This window comes from Delphinus delphis, chromosome X, assembly GCF_949987515.2.
Source record: "Delphinus delphis chromosome X, mDelDel1.2, whole genome shotgun sequence".
Taxonomy (NCBI): domain Eukaryota; kingdom Metazoa; phylum Chordata; class Mammalia; order Artiodactyla; family Delphinidae; genus Delphinus; species Delphinus delphis.
The window spans coordinates 85,779,074-85,793,982 of record NC_082704.1 but is presented as its reverse complement, the minus strand read 5'-3'; the positions used below and the strand labels follow the sequence as shown (position 1 = coordinate 85,793,982).

General features: G+C 45.6%; 2 protein-coding genes across 2 annotated transcripts in view; both read left to right on the top strand.

The window, feature by feature from the left end:
• The window catches only part of ZNF157 (zinc finger protein 157), a 505,987-nt gene that overhangs the window by 405,925 nt on the left and 85,153 nt on the right, over window positions 1-14,909 (top strand). The window lies entirely within an intron of this gene.
• LOC132418202 (CXXC-type zinc finger protein 1-like) lies at window positions 1,547-7,799 on the top strand. Its single transcript, XM_060002057.1, has 10 exons — window positions 1,547-1,569; window positions 2,587-2,638; window positions 4,562-4,669; window positions 4,796-4,959; window positions 5,340-5,547; window positions 5,649-5,759; window positions 6,084-6,133; window positions 6,349-6,445; window positions 7,395-7,547; window positions 7,653-7,799. The coding sequence occupies exons 1-10, from the start codon at window positions 1,547-1,549 to the stop codon at window positions 7,797-7,799; spliced, it is 1,113 nt and encodes a 370-aa protein (XP_059858040.1).

Sequence of the window (14,909 nt, the reverse complement as noted above, 5' to 3'; positions counted from 1 at the left end):
AGAGGAGAGAAACCTGCAACCCACACAGTGACACAAAGCAGAATGACAGAGGTGTTGTGAGAAAACTGAAAAAGGAGGAGCAAGGGGTTTGGGGAAGGCTTCCCAGTGGGGCAGGCACCTGAGCTTAACGTTGAAAGATAAGCAGAAAGTTGACAGGCAAAAGCAGACAAATACAAAACAGACAAGTACAGGCAACTCTCCCCCATCCTTTATAATTCCAAGGTTAAAATAAGAGGAACACCACTCACTATTATAACTATTTCCACAAGTGCATTCAGAAGAGAAGCAGGTCACTTGGTTGGAAAGGAAGTAGAGGGAACTTCCCAGATGGTGATGCCAAAGCTGAGTCTTGAAGGGTGAGCAGGACTAAGCAAAAGAGAAGGACAAGCCTGAGCAAAGGCCTGGAATGTGGAAGCCCATGCTGCATTGACAAGAGAGTGACTATCCAGGATGTCCTGAGTGTTTGACACCTGGAGGGCCTGGGAAGAGGATTTGTCTATCACAGGAAAGTGGGGCCCTGTCATAGAGAACTTTGATGGGCACACCACAGAGTGGAGAACTGATTCTGAATACCCTGGGAATCCAGGGAAGATTCCCAAGGAGAATGGTGACATAATTTTTTCATCTGTGGCCCTTTGGGAAGACAACCCTGGAGGCAAAATGGATTAGCCAGCCACATGTCAGAGGTGGGAGTTCATTATAATGTAAAATACAGGAAACCTGAACTAGGGCTTTGGAACTGGGAATGAAAGAAATCAGCAGTAAAGAGACAGGAGATATTGGAGAGGTAGGTCTGAAGTCAGAGGTGAAGAGCAAAACGCTGTCCGAGATTCTTTGAATGAGCCACAGTGATGAAAAATAACTCAAAGGGAAGTTAAAAGTTTAGCTGGGACAAAACAAGTAGTGCTTATAAACATTCACAGCCATAGAGAGGTAGTAATGCTTTCTTTAGAGCTCGCAGACTACTTCTTAGTTCAGCTCGAATTTCTCACCTCTTGCCCCAATCCCTAAACTGGATTTGATAAAAACTGTGAAGATTTAGCAGGGGATACTGTCTTTAGAGGCTAGGCTCGAACCAGGACAAGAGCTTCTTAACAGCAACATCTTAACATTTTTGAACTTTGCTTTTCTACATGATGATTAGTTAGATGCAACTCTAGTGTAAATTACAGCATTTATTTGCTCTTATCTTCAAGGAATAATATGCAGCCAGATAAATTGCAGTAATTTGCCACTTTGCAACAACACCAGGCAAGGCACCTGATCATCAGTGGCTACTGGACACTCTTGTGTGTCATGTGTATGCTGGGCACTGCGCAACCAGTAGTGAGCAAGACCAACATTGTCCCTGCCTTCATTTCTAGTTGAGGAAGATGGGTGTGACAAAACAGGTGTGAGGGGTTCAGACAATGCCTCCATTTACTTCTTAATTTCAAGATTAAAATAAAAGAAACATTCTTGCTATATAATTATGTCCACAAATTCATTCAGAAGAGAGGCTGGTCATCCAGATGGCAAGGAAGCAGAGAGAGCTTCCCAGACGGTGATGCCAAAGCTGAGTCCTGAAAGGTGAGCAGTGTGATTGTAATCTTTCACAATGATAATGTTTTTTTCTATTTTACTTTTGTTTTACTTTTACTAATATATTTTTCTTTATTTTCATTACACATCATTTTAATCATGTATTATATAAGATTGGATTTAATTATATAAGATTGGATTTAATCATGTATTATATAAGATTTTTACATGTTCATGGTGAATCAAATCATTATAGAATGACCCTTTGAACCCCAATTAATACTTTTTGTCTTAGTATTTTTAGTCTGATATTAATATAATTGACCTTGCTTTATTTTGATTAGCATGTACCTGGCAAATTTCCTTCCATCCTTTTATTTCAAACGTTTCTGTATCCTTATGATTTGCCAGGTTTGGCATAAACAGCATATGGCTAGACTTGTTAATTTTCATCCAAAATGACAATCTCTGACTTTAACTGGAGAGTTTACCCCATTGACAATTTTTTATTACTGATTATGTAATAAAGTATAAATTTCAAATATGAACTTATTACTACCTTCTTACATTTTTCTTTCTATTTTTCCTGCCTTTCCATAAATCTTTTTCTACTTTCTCGACTTCTAAAAGCTGATTTACTTGTTTTTCTTTGTTTTTCTCATTGCCTACCTCATGACTGAAATAGCAGATAGTAAAATGGTACTAATATGTAATTATTCAAAATAATTGGAAATGATAAAGGGATCAATTTTCCTGCCACATACAATAATGCGGTGAAGATCACTCGGATGTGTGAAACAGTGAGGCGCTGACGTCAAAAGAGACTAGTGTATCCTTCATGACGCACAGAACACCGTGCATGTAACTATGGTTTCTCTGTAACTATGGTTTCTCTGTAACCATTTGCTTCAAACTTTGGGCTGTACAGCAGCTCGGATATTAAGGGTCTGGAGCAAGTGCAAACACAGTACTTTCGGGAAGGGGTGGCGCTAAGTTCGATACCGGACTGGAAGTCGCTTTGCTGCCATTTTTATCTCAGCTGCCTTGAAGCTCTCCTCTGCGTAGCGCCTTCCGGGCGCTGAGGTATCTTGTGAGGGCTTTGAAGACGGAGGGGTGGGTGAGGGGGTCGTCGAAGGGGATTTGGGGGTTGATAATGGGTGGCTTTGGAGTCAGTATAGGGACTTGTTCGAATTTGAGTTGATCGCTCAGATCATTATTTTCTGTCTTCTTATATTGTCAGCTGAGACCACAGTTGGGTATGTATTGCTTTCGTTTTCGTTAAGTTCTAAGTATTTTCTAATTTCCGTTGTTATTATTTTTTTCCTCAGAGTTTAGATATCCCTTTTCAATTTTCAAAAGTTAAGGTTTGGGCTTCCCTGGTGGCGCAGTGGTTGAGAGTCCGCCTGCCGATGCAGGGGACACGGGTTCGGGCCCCGGTCGGGGGGGTCCCACATGCCACGGAGCGGCTAGGCCTGTGAGCCATGACCGCTGGGCCTGCGCGTCCGGAGCCTGTGCTCCGCAACGGGAGAGGCCACTAAGTTAAGGCTTTTGTTTCTAACGTGACTTCTGTGTGCCCTGTGTGATGCTTATTCCTTGGAAAGTGTTCAGACTTCCTTTAAGACTAAGGCCAGGGTGAGTTTTTATTAATATTGCATCTGTAGCTCGAAACTAGTATGTGTTCTCTGGTTGATAACTGTCTTAACCAAAACGTGTGTATTCTTTGTGTGTGTGCTTGCTCTTTTAATCTTTGAGAGTAATGATTTGCGTGTGTGTGCAAATGCATGCAAAGATTTAAAAACATTTGTATATTTATATATTTTAGCAGGCGTTACTGGGTTCAGGTAGGAGTAGTTTTCAGAATAAAGATTGTCAAATTATTCTAGGTGAGTGAGTCAGGGCAGACAGCGCACAGCGTGGCACGTGCAAGTGGGGGAGGGGGCAGGGCTTGGCATGGCTCAGCATGTGAGAGGTAAGGCAGAGCAGAGTATGTACAGGAAGTGGGGAGGGGTATATGAGGCTGAGAGTCTGGGAGGCGGGCAGGGCCTGGCAGCGCATGGGACCCACAGGGCTGGGAGCCTTAAGGCAAGACAGAGTGTGTCCAAGAAGGCAGAGTCAGGCATGTGGAGCCTGGAGAGACTAGGCAGACTGGGCGGGACAGAAAGGTGGGCGGAGCATGTCTGAGGGGCTGGGCCGGCTGGGCAGAGGAGGCTTGTCTGGGACCATGGTGTAGGGCAAGCAGGGTAGCAGGTGTGTCCTGGAGGGTGGACAAGGCAGGCTGAGCCCTCTAAGTGTAAGGAGGTGGAGTCTAGCTTTTCTGGGTGGATATGCAGGGCCTTATGAATTCGACTGGGCAAGATGCAGCCAGATGGACTAGCCAAGTGTGTCTGGATAAGGTGGGCAAGCAGGGCCAGGTGGTGCCAGTCATTCCCAGGCAGGCAAGACCTAGTGCATCCAGGCAGGTGCTGTGGGCCCCAGCCACAGTGGCCAGAGGGTGAGGCCAGGAGTGTTGGGGCAGGGTGAGCCCATCCCCACCCACTTAGTGCTGACCCAGAGCCCTCCTTCCATCAGCACAGGAGCGCTACTTATAATCCCTGGTCTCTGGTGAATCTAGGACACAGGGTGGTTGGGGGAATGGAGCTGCTGCGAGGGTCTGCCCATCAGTTCTTAACTGTGATACTCTCAGAGACTTTGCCATAGTCCCCCTGACAACTGCTCACTCGATCACACCTGCCTCAACTACAGAAGTCTGAGCTGTCCCAGAAGTACCAGGTGGGGGCAATGCCATCGGCAGGAAAGGAGGCCATACACCAGCTGTTGTCTGAAAAGGACCTGCCTCAGTACTGAAGCTTATACCAGGACTTTTATATACGAGATTCTTGACAATCAAAGCCTGATGAGTGTATGGCAGGGCCCCTGCGTGGAAGGGTAAGGACATTGAAGGCAGGGAGGCTCAGCAATGAAGAGAGAGGCGGCACGGAGTGTCCAGAGATCATTTAAGAAACAAATTGGGGAGACCTGTCAGCATTTTTCTCGCCTACAGCCCTGGATGAATGACACTGAGGACTTCCCATTCCTAGATTCTGCACTGCAGAAGCAGGCAATGGATACGAAGAAAAGGAAGAATTTGAAGAAAAAAGTGGAGTGGAAGGTGACAGAAATGGTGGAATGGGGGGCATGGAGGCAGAGGTTGGGGGCAGAATGCAAGGTAGTAGTACAGGGTTAGGGGGCTGACACTGATTCCCCTGCCCCTGCTTTGACCACTCTTGTCTCACAGAAGGAGAAGCAGCAGAAGCTCGTGGAAAAGTCAGAAGACCCAGAGCAGTCAGGTGCCGAGCACCCAGCCTCACTGCGGCAGTGCCTGGGGCCTGACTGTGTGCACCCCACCCGGCCAGGCTCCAAGTACTGCTCGGACGACTGTGGCATGAAGCTGGCAGCTGAGTGAGTGCACCTGGAGGTTAAGCAACAGGGAATAAAGTAGGGCATGATCTATGCCAGCTGTAAGTCCATCTACCCCGCTACCTATGCATCCTCCACCATTCGTCCACTCATCCACCTATCCATCCACCCTTACATCCACCGACCGGCTGAACCACCCATCCACATTCCATCCACCAACCCACTCATTCACCCTCAACAGTCACTTACCCACCCAGCTGTCTAGCCATGCACCCAACCATCCACCATCCAAGCACACATTCACCAACATTCACTCATCTACCATTCATTATCCTAAACATCCACCATTCGGTCACTCATCCATTTCTTCTTATTTTGATGCCCCCACATACGCATTCCATTCTTGCTGTCTCCCCTTCCAGCCGCATCTATGCGATCCTGCCCAAGCGCATCCAGCAGTGGCAGAAGAGCCCTTGCATTGCTGAGGAGCATGGCAAGAAAATGCTCGAGCGCATCCACCGTGAGCAGCAGGACACCCACACCCGCCTGAAGGACTTAGAGTGCCATTTCCATGAACTTGAGGCCATCATTCAGCGTGGCAAGCAGCAGGCTGTGTGCAAAGATGAAGAGGTGAGTGGGAATGGGTGGGGTGGAGCAGAAAGGTGCCTGATATCTTGCCCTGCCATCCCCACCCTGCACTGCTTTACTGGCCCTTCTACTGTCCTATGCAGAGTGACAAGCATGGCAGGAACAGCGTCAACCTGCAGATCTTCTGTGTCTCCTGCGGGCAACCCATCAATACGCAGGTTGCCCTGCGCCACATGGAGCGCTGCTTCGCCAAGGTTGGAGCATTGGCTGGGGGAAGATGGGGCAAGGGTGTTTTTGGCTGGGTGGGGTCCATGAGGAGGGGGGCAGGTTTGGTGCCCGGGTATTTGTTGTAGAAGACAATACAACACACATCCACGGCTCTACCCATTTGTGCTTTTCTTCCACCCCCAGTAAAGGGGCCAAGATTTGGGCATCAGCCACTGGTGAGGGGGAGACATCGGCTGAGCAGACAGGAGCGTAGGGTCCACAGGGAGCAAATGTGTTGTTTGGGGCTTTTTCATGGGAGGTTATGCAGTGTGTGTCTATAGTTCCTCCCATTTGTACTCTTTTTTCCCCAGTATGAGCGCAAATCGCCCTTCACGTCCATGTACCCCACTCGCATTGAGGGGTGAGTGTGAGTGCTGCTCAGGGTCAAAGGCACGATGTGGACAAGGTCAGGAGCAGGGTGGGCAAGATCAAGGGCAGGATGTGGGTAGGCTCAGAGACAGAGGTGGGCAGATTAGCGGCAGGGTATAGGTGGGGTTGGGGACAAAGTGTGGGCAGGGTTCAGGGTGGGACCAGCCTCCTCCTGACCCTTAGCACCTCACTTTCACCTCTCCCCAGAGCCACAAGGCTCTTCTGTGATGTTTACAACCCACGGAGTAAGAGGTACTGTAAGCGACTCCAGGTGTTATGCCCTGAGCACTCGAAGGACCCCAAGGTGAGACTTTTCTTTCTCTACCTCATCGCCCTCCATTCTTCCCCTTCTCCCTACCTGACCACCTTCCTCTCGTCCTCCAGTGCTTGATTGCCTCCTATTCCTTCTTCCTTCTGCCTGACTGCCTTCATGCCTCCTGACCAATCCCTATGTATCCCCTCCTCCTTTCCTGACCTCCCCTACACCCCCCCCACTGCCCAATCACTTTCTAGTTTTACTTTTCTCCCTGCCTGTTTATTTATTCATAATCTCCTTGCCTGACCCCGCACCCCAACATTTCTCTCTCCCTCTGCCTGACCAGCCTCCGTTCCTCTGCTCCTCACTGCATAACCATTCCCCATTCTTCCCTTCTCCTTGCTTGCTCATCTCCCTTCTTTTCCTAGCCCCTGCCTGACCACCCCACAATCCCCCCTCCCTCCCTGCATGGTTACCCTCAATTCCTCTCTTCTCACTTGCTGACTTCCTTCCATTCTTATTCTCCCTGCCTCACTTCCCCAATCGCCTTCTCACTGCTTGTCATGTCCTAAATCCCTTCTTCTTCCCTGTTTGATCAGCCCCCATCCCTTTCACCCTCCCAGCCTTATTCCTCACCTCCCCCATGCTTTACCAACCCTCATTCATCTACTTCTCCCTGTCAGACCCCCCCTCCATCCTTCCTCTCCTTCCTGTTTGATCTCTTTCTGTTCTTCCGTCCTTCCTGCCTGATCACCTCCATTCCTACATCCCTGCTTAACTTCTTCCTCCATTCTCCATGATTGATCATCCCCCTTTGGCCCCCTCTTCTTTACCTAATCACTGAATTCCTCTCTTCCCCCCGCTAGGTCACCACTCCCCATTCCTCTCCTTCCTTCCTGCCTGCCCTCTATTCCCCTCTTCCTTGCATCCTGCCTGCCTGATCACCCTCCATATGCCACCCTTCACGTACCTCATCATCTTTCATTCTTCCCCACAGGTACCGGATGAAGAAGTGTGCGGTTGCCCACTAGTGAAAAACGTCTTTGAGCCCACCGGTAATTTCTGTTGCCTCCCCAAACGCTTGTGCAATCACCACTACTGCTGGGAGAAGCTGAGACGTGCCGAGGTGGACCTAGAGCGCGTGTGCATGGTACGTTACGTGGTACGTTACATGGTACATTACATGGTACGCCCCTTAGGGGCTGAGAGGCGGGATGGAATCCTAGAAGGCCCTTCTCATGCTTGCCCCCCACAGTTGCTCAAGCTGGAAGAGCTGGTTGAGCAGGAGCACAAGGTGCGCACAGCCATGAAGAATCGGGCAGGGCTGCTGGCCCTGATGCTTCATCAGACAACCCAGCATGACCCGCTCACCACTGACCTACGCTCCAGAGTAGACAGCTGAGCTCTGCTCAGCTGAGGTCCTGTACTCAACACCCTGTGCAAGGGTGACACTCTACGAATTCCTCACACACCTCTTCCTCTAATATATTTTTCAGGGCATCTCAGAGTTTCTCTGTGCTTCTCTGTTCCCCATTTAGTCTCCTGTCTCGGTCTACGCCTCCTTGAGGTGGGGTGGTCCTCAAAATCCCCCTCTTTCTGTCTGTTCCTGTATCCCCCGTCTCTTTCTTTCCTGAATCTGGGTGGGGCCAGGAGACTGCCCTGCCCTCATCTCCCACCATCCAGAGTTTTGTTTAAAAACTTTAGAACAAGAGATTTTAATATTCTTTGGTGGCCCCTAAGCCGTTCTCTCTGGCCACAAACCCAATTCCGAACCTCCAGTGGTGGTGGGTGACAGTGCAGCTTTACTTGGGGGGTGGTCTACAGTGCACATTTGGGGGTGCCTGTGATGCCCGGTGTGCTCAGTGCAGGTCCTGGTGCACACCTGGTTTCCAGTGTCTAAGAAGTGGGTGGGGAGGGTGAGTTTGAGTTTTCATCTCTGTCAGAAGAGGGAGGGACAGGTAGGTTGCCCTGGATGTGCAGTGAAATATGCAATCAGTTTATGCACACAAGATGTTGCCTCTCCTCAGCCTGAGCACTTTGAAGACAATGGGAAATAGGAATATTGTTTATTGAGAGTCAACCCCATATGGGGTTTAGAATCACAGAGTGGCTAAGTGTGGGCACTTTGGAGTCAGCTGACCTCGGCTTAAGTATTTCCTGGTCATTCTACTTGCTAGCAGTGTGACCTTGGGACAACCAACTTAGCCTCACTGTGCTTCAGCTGCTTCTATTGTAAAATGGTCCTAAGGATAATCATTGTCAGGTAGCTGGCAAGGTTGCAGTGAAAATTAAATGAGGTACCTGATATTGATCACCAGGGCCTCAGGACAGGGGCAGGTGTGTCACAGGAGGAGCAAATTCCAGACTTGGTGTCCCTGAGACAGGTCACCATCCTCCTGATGTGTGAGCACCATGGGGCTGGTGTCCCACATCCAGAGCCCTTCCTGTTTCAGTGGAAAATGTGATGCAGCCGATGGAGGAAAGGTGGGATGAGCGGGTCAGCCCCACAGACTAGAGGAGGGGGAGGCAGCTCCCTGCAGGGTGTCTGCGAGCGAGGTGTGGGTGGGGGTGACCACCGGCCCCAGCCAGGGAGACGCTCCCCCCTGACGCCCAGCACAGGCCCTTCAGTCCTCACTGGCTCTGTGCATACACTCAGCTGATCTCTACCAGAGCCTGCTTTCCCCTGATCCTTGGGGATTTGCTGATTTCTCCTCTATCCTGATCTAGGGCAGAAAAATCCCTTTTCTTTGGAACTTAGAGAATGGCAGGGTAGTAGGGTGACCATGCTCTCTAGGGCCCTTCTGCTTCTTCCTCCTCCTCTCAAAGATGAGTAAAGTGGCCTGAGAAGGTACATGACTTGCCCAGGCCTCTGGGATTATGAGTGACAGCAGTGGACTGGAACCTGGTCTCCTGACTGTGCCTTCCACCCTCAGCACACAATAGCCAAGACCAAGTTTCCCACTAAAAGTTCCCCTCAAGGGATTTCCCTGGTGGTCCAATGGTTAACACTCTGAGCTTCCATTGCAGGGGGCACAGGTTCAATCCCTTGTCAGGAAACTAAGATCCTGCATGCCAAGTGGTAAGACTAAAAAAAAAATGTTCCCCTTGAGAGTCCGTAAACAGAGGCAGACGATGAGGGAACCAGACCTTGCCCCACAGTTCCCTCCTTCCTGTGGATGTTGTCACCTCTGGGGACAGGCTCATTTTCACAGGGGCTCAGGGTCATGTGGTCAGTAAGACAGTATATATAACAAAACTCATTTTAGTTTTGTTTATTATACAGTTATATTTGTAACTATTACAAATATAACTATTTGTATAATAAAACTAAATATAAAGCAAGTTATACACTACAAATAAGTAGAAAGAATAAAATTTAAATGACCTCTGTTATCTCCTAACTAAATTCTATTAACATTTTGATTTTTTTTTTTTTTTTTTTTTTGCGGTACGCGGGCCTCTCACTGTTGTGGCCTCTCCCGTTGCAGAGCACAGGCTCCGGACGCGCAGGCTCAGCAGCCATGGCCCATGGGCCCAGCTGCTCCGCAGCATGCGGGATCTTCTGGGACCGGGGCACGAACCCGTGTCCCCTGCATCGGCAGGCAGACTCTCAACCACTGTGCCACCAGGGAAGCCCCATATTTTGATTTTTTTGCTTTCAGATATTTTTTCTGGCTCTGAGCTTTGGTGTTTATGTTCATGAGTGTTTAGTATATTCATACATGCACATTTAATTTAAATGAAAACTAGAATTGTTTGGTTACCTTCTCTCTTTGCTCTGTATTCTAACTTAAGTATTTTTCCACGTCAGCAAATATTTTTGTATACAATTTTAATAGCTGCATAATATTGAGTCTTTGAATATATCATAATTTTTATAACCAATATACTGTTAGTTAACATTTATGAAGGATAGTTTTGGTTTTGACTATTAACATCACAGTAGTGAAATTCCTGCATTTAAATCTTCATGCACATACATGATTGTTTTCTAGAAATTGAAATCTTGGATCAGGGTGCAAGGACAGATATTAAACGACTTAGGAGGCGATAGTTGTACACTTGGTCCCAATGAGAAACCTGCCTTTTCCAAGTGTCACACAATCATATCAGTCACAGATACACAGCTTGTGGCCACAGAAATGTGGTGCCCCCTGGGTCTCCCACAGGGTGTGGCCCCCAGCTGAAGTGTGGGTGTTTCCGGGCTGGTGAATCTGATCTCTGCAACGTACCTGCACATCATCCCCTCTGCAGCTTTGACTTCACAGACCCAAGCCCCTTCCCAGGAACAGCAGGAAATAACCAAGTTTTTAATAACCAAGTTTTTAATTTAATAGATTAATTCATGTATTTGTTTGTTGTACCCATTGCTTTTCCAGTGTTTTTAGGGGGCATTAAAGAATCCCTGTAGTAAAATGTCCAGGTATGACTCTATAAATTTAGGTCAGAGAAGATATAGACAGAACGAACAAAGTCAGCACTAGAATCTATTTGGACTATAGGCATTTGGGCCTGATGGTCCTGCAGAGTAATTAAATTTGAGCTAGAAGTTTTTTTCTTATCTTCCTATCAGATATAGCTGGAAAGGAAACGCAGTCGTTTGTAAGATTTACATTGGCCACAGGGAGAAAATGTGACAATTCTTCCAGGGTAAAGGTTTCCTGATAATTGAATTTCAAAAACAAATTTGATCTCATTATGGAGTATGGGTGAGGTAACCTTATACTTTATCATCCAAATCAGGACACTTTAGAATGGGAAGGGGCATCATTAATAATTATGCCGGAACAACAGGTGTAAACTGGACAGAGGATCAGCCTAATGAAAAAGACGAGTGTCGTCAACAGTAATCTTGTCATAAGTGTATGATGATAGGGTTTGCCACAGCCATCTTCTAGAACAATGGTTCTCACAGTATGTTTCTTGGACCACCACCAGCAGCATCATTTGAGAGACTGGTAGAAATGCAAATTCTCGGGTCCTACACCAGACTTTTGGTTATGAGGTTTAGTAGTCTGTGTGTTGACAAGCCCTCTAGGTGATTCTGATGCATGCTCAAGTTTGAGAACCGCTGGTTGAGAACCATCTAAAAGAAGCCGAGGGCGTAGGGCCCAAGCAGAACACAGTGGATAGGGTTCTTCATGTGCACACCTCACTGATGATTTCATTTCATACAGGTGCAAACCATCCTACATTTTAACTTTCCTCTGGGGCTTTTGACACTACTTGGGCCTTAGGTAGGTCAAAGTTAAAAGAATATATTTATATCAAAACACCATATTGGGGGCTTCCCTGGTGGCACAGTGGTTGAGAGTCCGCCTGCCGGTGCAGGGGACACGGGCTCGTGCCCCGGTCCGGGAAGATCCCATTTGCCGCAGAGCGGCTGGGCCCGTGAGCCATGGCCGCTGAGCCTGCGCGTCCAGAGCCTGTGCTCCGCAACAGGAGAGGCCACAACAGTGAGAGGCCCGCGTACCGCAAAAAAAAAAAAAAAACCAACCTTACCATATTGTATACCTTAAGTATATATAATTTTTAATTTGTCAACCATTCCTCAATGAAACTGGAAAATTTTTTAAATATTTAAAAACATTGGTAATAGAATATGCCATTTTCAGTCTGGGCTTAAAGTTCTGTGCAAAGACTCTGTGGTCAGTTCCTCTTTTAATGTTGTTTATAAAAATCTCTACTTAAAATATGTTATCCTGAAATATAAAATACAATTGCAATAGGGACTATAATTCTTTCAAGATACAAAAGTTAGTTAATATATCTTCCCTGCATATATAATCCCTCCATGGTGATCCATTAGATCAAGGAAAAAATTCTTACTTTTTCTATGATGGAGTCCAGCATTTGTCCTCAGATTTTAAATTTATTTTGCTTCCCTGAATGTCACATAGACCCTTCTTCTTCTACATAGAGCTATTTGACATCAAATAGTTTTTCTTTTTCACTTCCATACCTTTGCACTTTGTATCACATGCCTTATCATCCAATTTAAGCTTCTCCAACACTGGCGGGTAAACTTACTCCCTCATGGAGAACTTACCTTTCCTACCTACCTGTATTTGTTTTTCACATTTCAGGGTTGCTACAGGACAAGGGGTGTGTGTATAATATATTTCTCCCTTCCCATTTCCTGGCATAACATTTGCTACTCGGTACTCAACGGCCCAGGAAAGGTGTTTCTGGCAGTTCTCAAAATAGCAGGAGGACTTAAGAGGGTTGTTTAGTCCTCATTTTTATCAATATTTTTTAAATTGAAGTATAGTTGATTTACAATGTTGTGTTACTTTCTGCTGTACAGCAAAGTGATTCAGTTATACATATATATACATTCTTTAAAAAAATATTCTTTTCCATTATGGTTTATCATAGGATATTGAATATAGGTCTCTGTGCTATACAGTAGGACCTTGTTGTTTATCCATTCTATATATAAAAGCTTACATCTGCTAACCCCAACCTCCCACTCCATCCCTCCCCAGCCCCCTCCCCCTTGGCAACTACCAGCCTGTTCCCTATGTCCATGATTCTGTTTCTGTTTCACAGATAGGTTCATTTGTGTCATATTTTAGATTCCACATATAAGTGACACCATATGGTATTTGTCTTTTTCTTTCAGACTCACTTCACTTAGTATGATAATCTCTAGTTGCATCCATTTTGCTGCAAATGACATTATTTCATTCTTTTTCATGGCTGAGTAGTGTTCCATTGCATATTTGTACCACATCATCTTTATCCATTCATCTGTCAACGTAGTTCTCATTTTTAGTAAAGAATAACTTTTACTGCATGAACACAGTGAATTGCAGAAATTTCAATTATATTTCTTTCTCCTATAAAATATTATATAATATTAGGTATTTAGTAGTAGGCATACTATGTTATATACCGGGATAAAAACTCATTAAAAAATTATTAACTAGGAGATGTGGGTTATTCTGGGCTGGGGTGGGAAAAGTACCGGATGAACCTGAACATTTTGTTGTACCAGAAGGTCAGGATGTGCTCAAGGAATCATGGGACATGTCAAAAGGACATAACATTCCAGCTGCAAGTGACTCCCACTGGCCAAATCTGAGAATATTTTAAAATTCAAATTAAATATAGTAATAAATTATTAGAGAAATGCAAATTAAAACTACAGTGAGGTACCATCTCACACTGGTCAGAATGGCCATCATTAAAAAGTCTACAAATAACAAATGCTGAAGAGGGTGTGGAGAAAAGGGAACCCTCCTACCCTGTTGGTGGGAATGTAACTTGGTACAGCCCCTATGGAGAACAATATGGAGGTTGTTCAAAAAACTAAAAATAGAGTTGCCATATGATCCAGCAATCCCACTCATGGGCATATACCCAGACAAAACTATAATCCCACTCGTGGGCATATACCCAGACAAAACTATAAAACCACCCCTCTAGGTGGTCACAAAGTACCAAGCTGATCTCCCTGCATACAGGTCTTTTGTCTCCTTAGGTAGATTTATTCCTAGATATTTCATTTTTTTGTTGCAATGGTAAATGGGAGTGTTTTGTTAATTTCACTTTCAGATTTTTCATCATTAGTGTATAGGAATGCAAGAGATTTCTGTGCATTAATTTTGTATCCTGCTACTTTACCAAATTCATTGATTAACTGTAGTAGTTTTCTTGTAGCATCTTTAGGATTCTCTATGTATAGTATCATGTCATCTGCAAACAGTGACAGCTTTACTTCTTCTTTTCCGATTTGGATTCCTTTTATTTCTTTTTCTTCTCTGATTGCTGTGGCTAAAACTTCCAAAACTATGTTGAATAATAGTGGTGAGAGTGGGCAACCTTGTCTTCTTTCTGATCTTAGTGGAAATGGTTTCAGTTTTTCACCATTGAGAACGATGTTGGCTGTGGGTTTGTCATATACGACCATTATTATGTTGAGGTAAGTTCCCTCTATGCCTACTTTCTGGAGGGTTTTATCATAAATGGGTGTTGAATTTTGTCTCACACCAGTCAGAATGGCCACCATAAAAAATTCTACAAACAATAAATGCTGGAGAGGGTGTGGAGAAAAGGGAACCCTCTTGCCCTGTTGGTGGGAATGTAAATTGAGACAGCCACTATGGAGAACAGTATGGAGGGTCCTTAAAAAACTACAAATAGAACTACCATACGACCCAGCAATCCCACTACTGGGCATATACCCTGAGAAAACCATAATTCAAACAGGGTCATGTACCACAATGTTCATTGCAGCTCTATTTACAATAGCCAGGACATGGAAGCAACCTAAGTGTCCATCAACAGATGAATGGATAAAGAAGATGTGGCACATATATACAATGGAATATTACTCAGCCATAAAAAGAAATGAAATTGAGTTATTTGTAGTGAGGTGGATAGACCTAGAGTCTGTCATACAGAGGGAAGTAAGTCAGAAAGAGAAAAACAAATGCCACATGCTAACACATATATATGGAATCTAAAAAACAAACAAAAAAATGGTCATGAGGAACCTAGAGGCAAG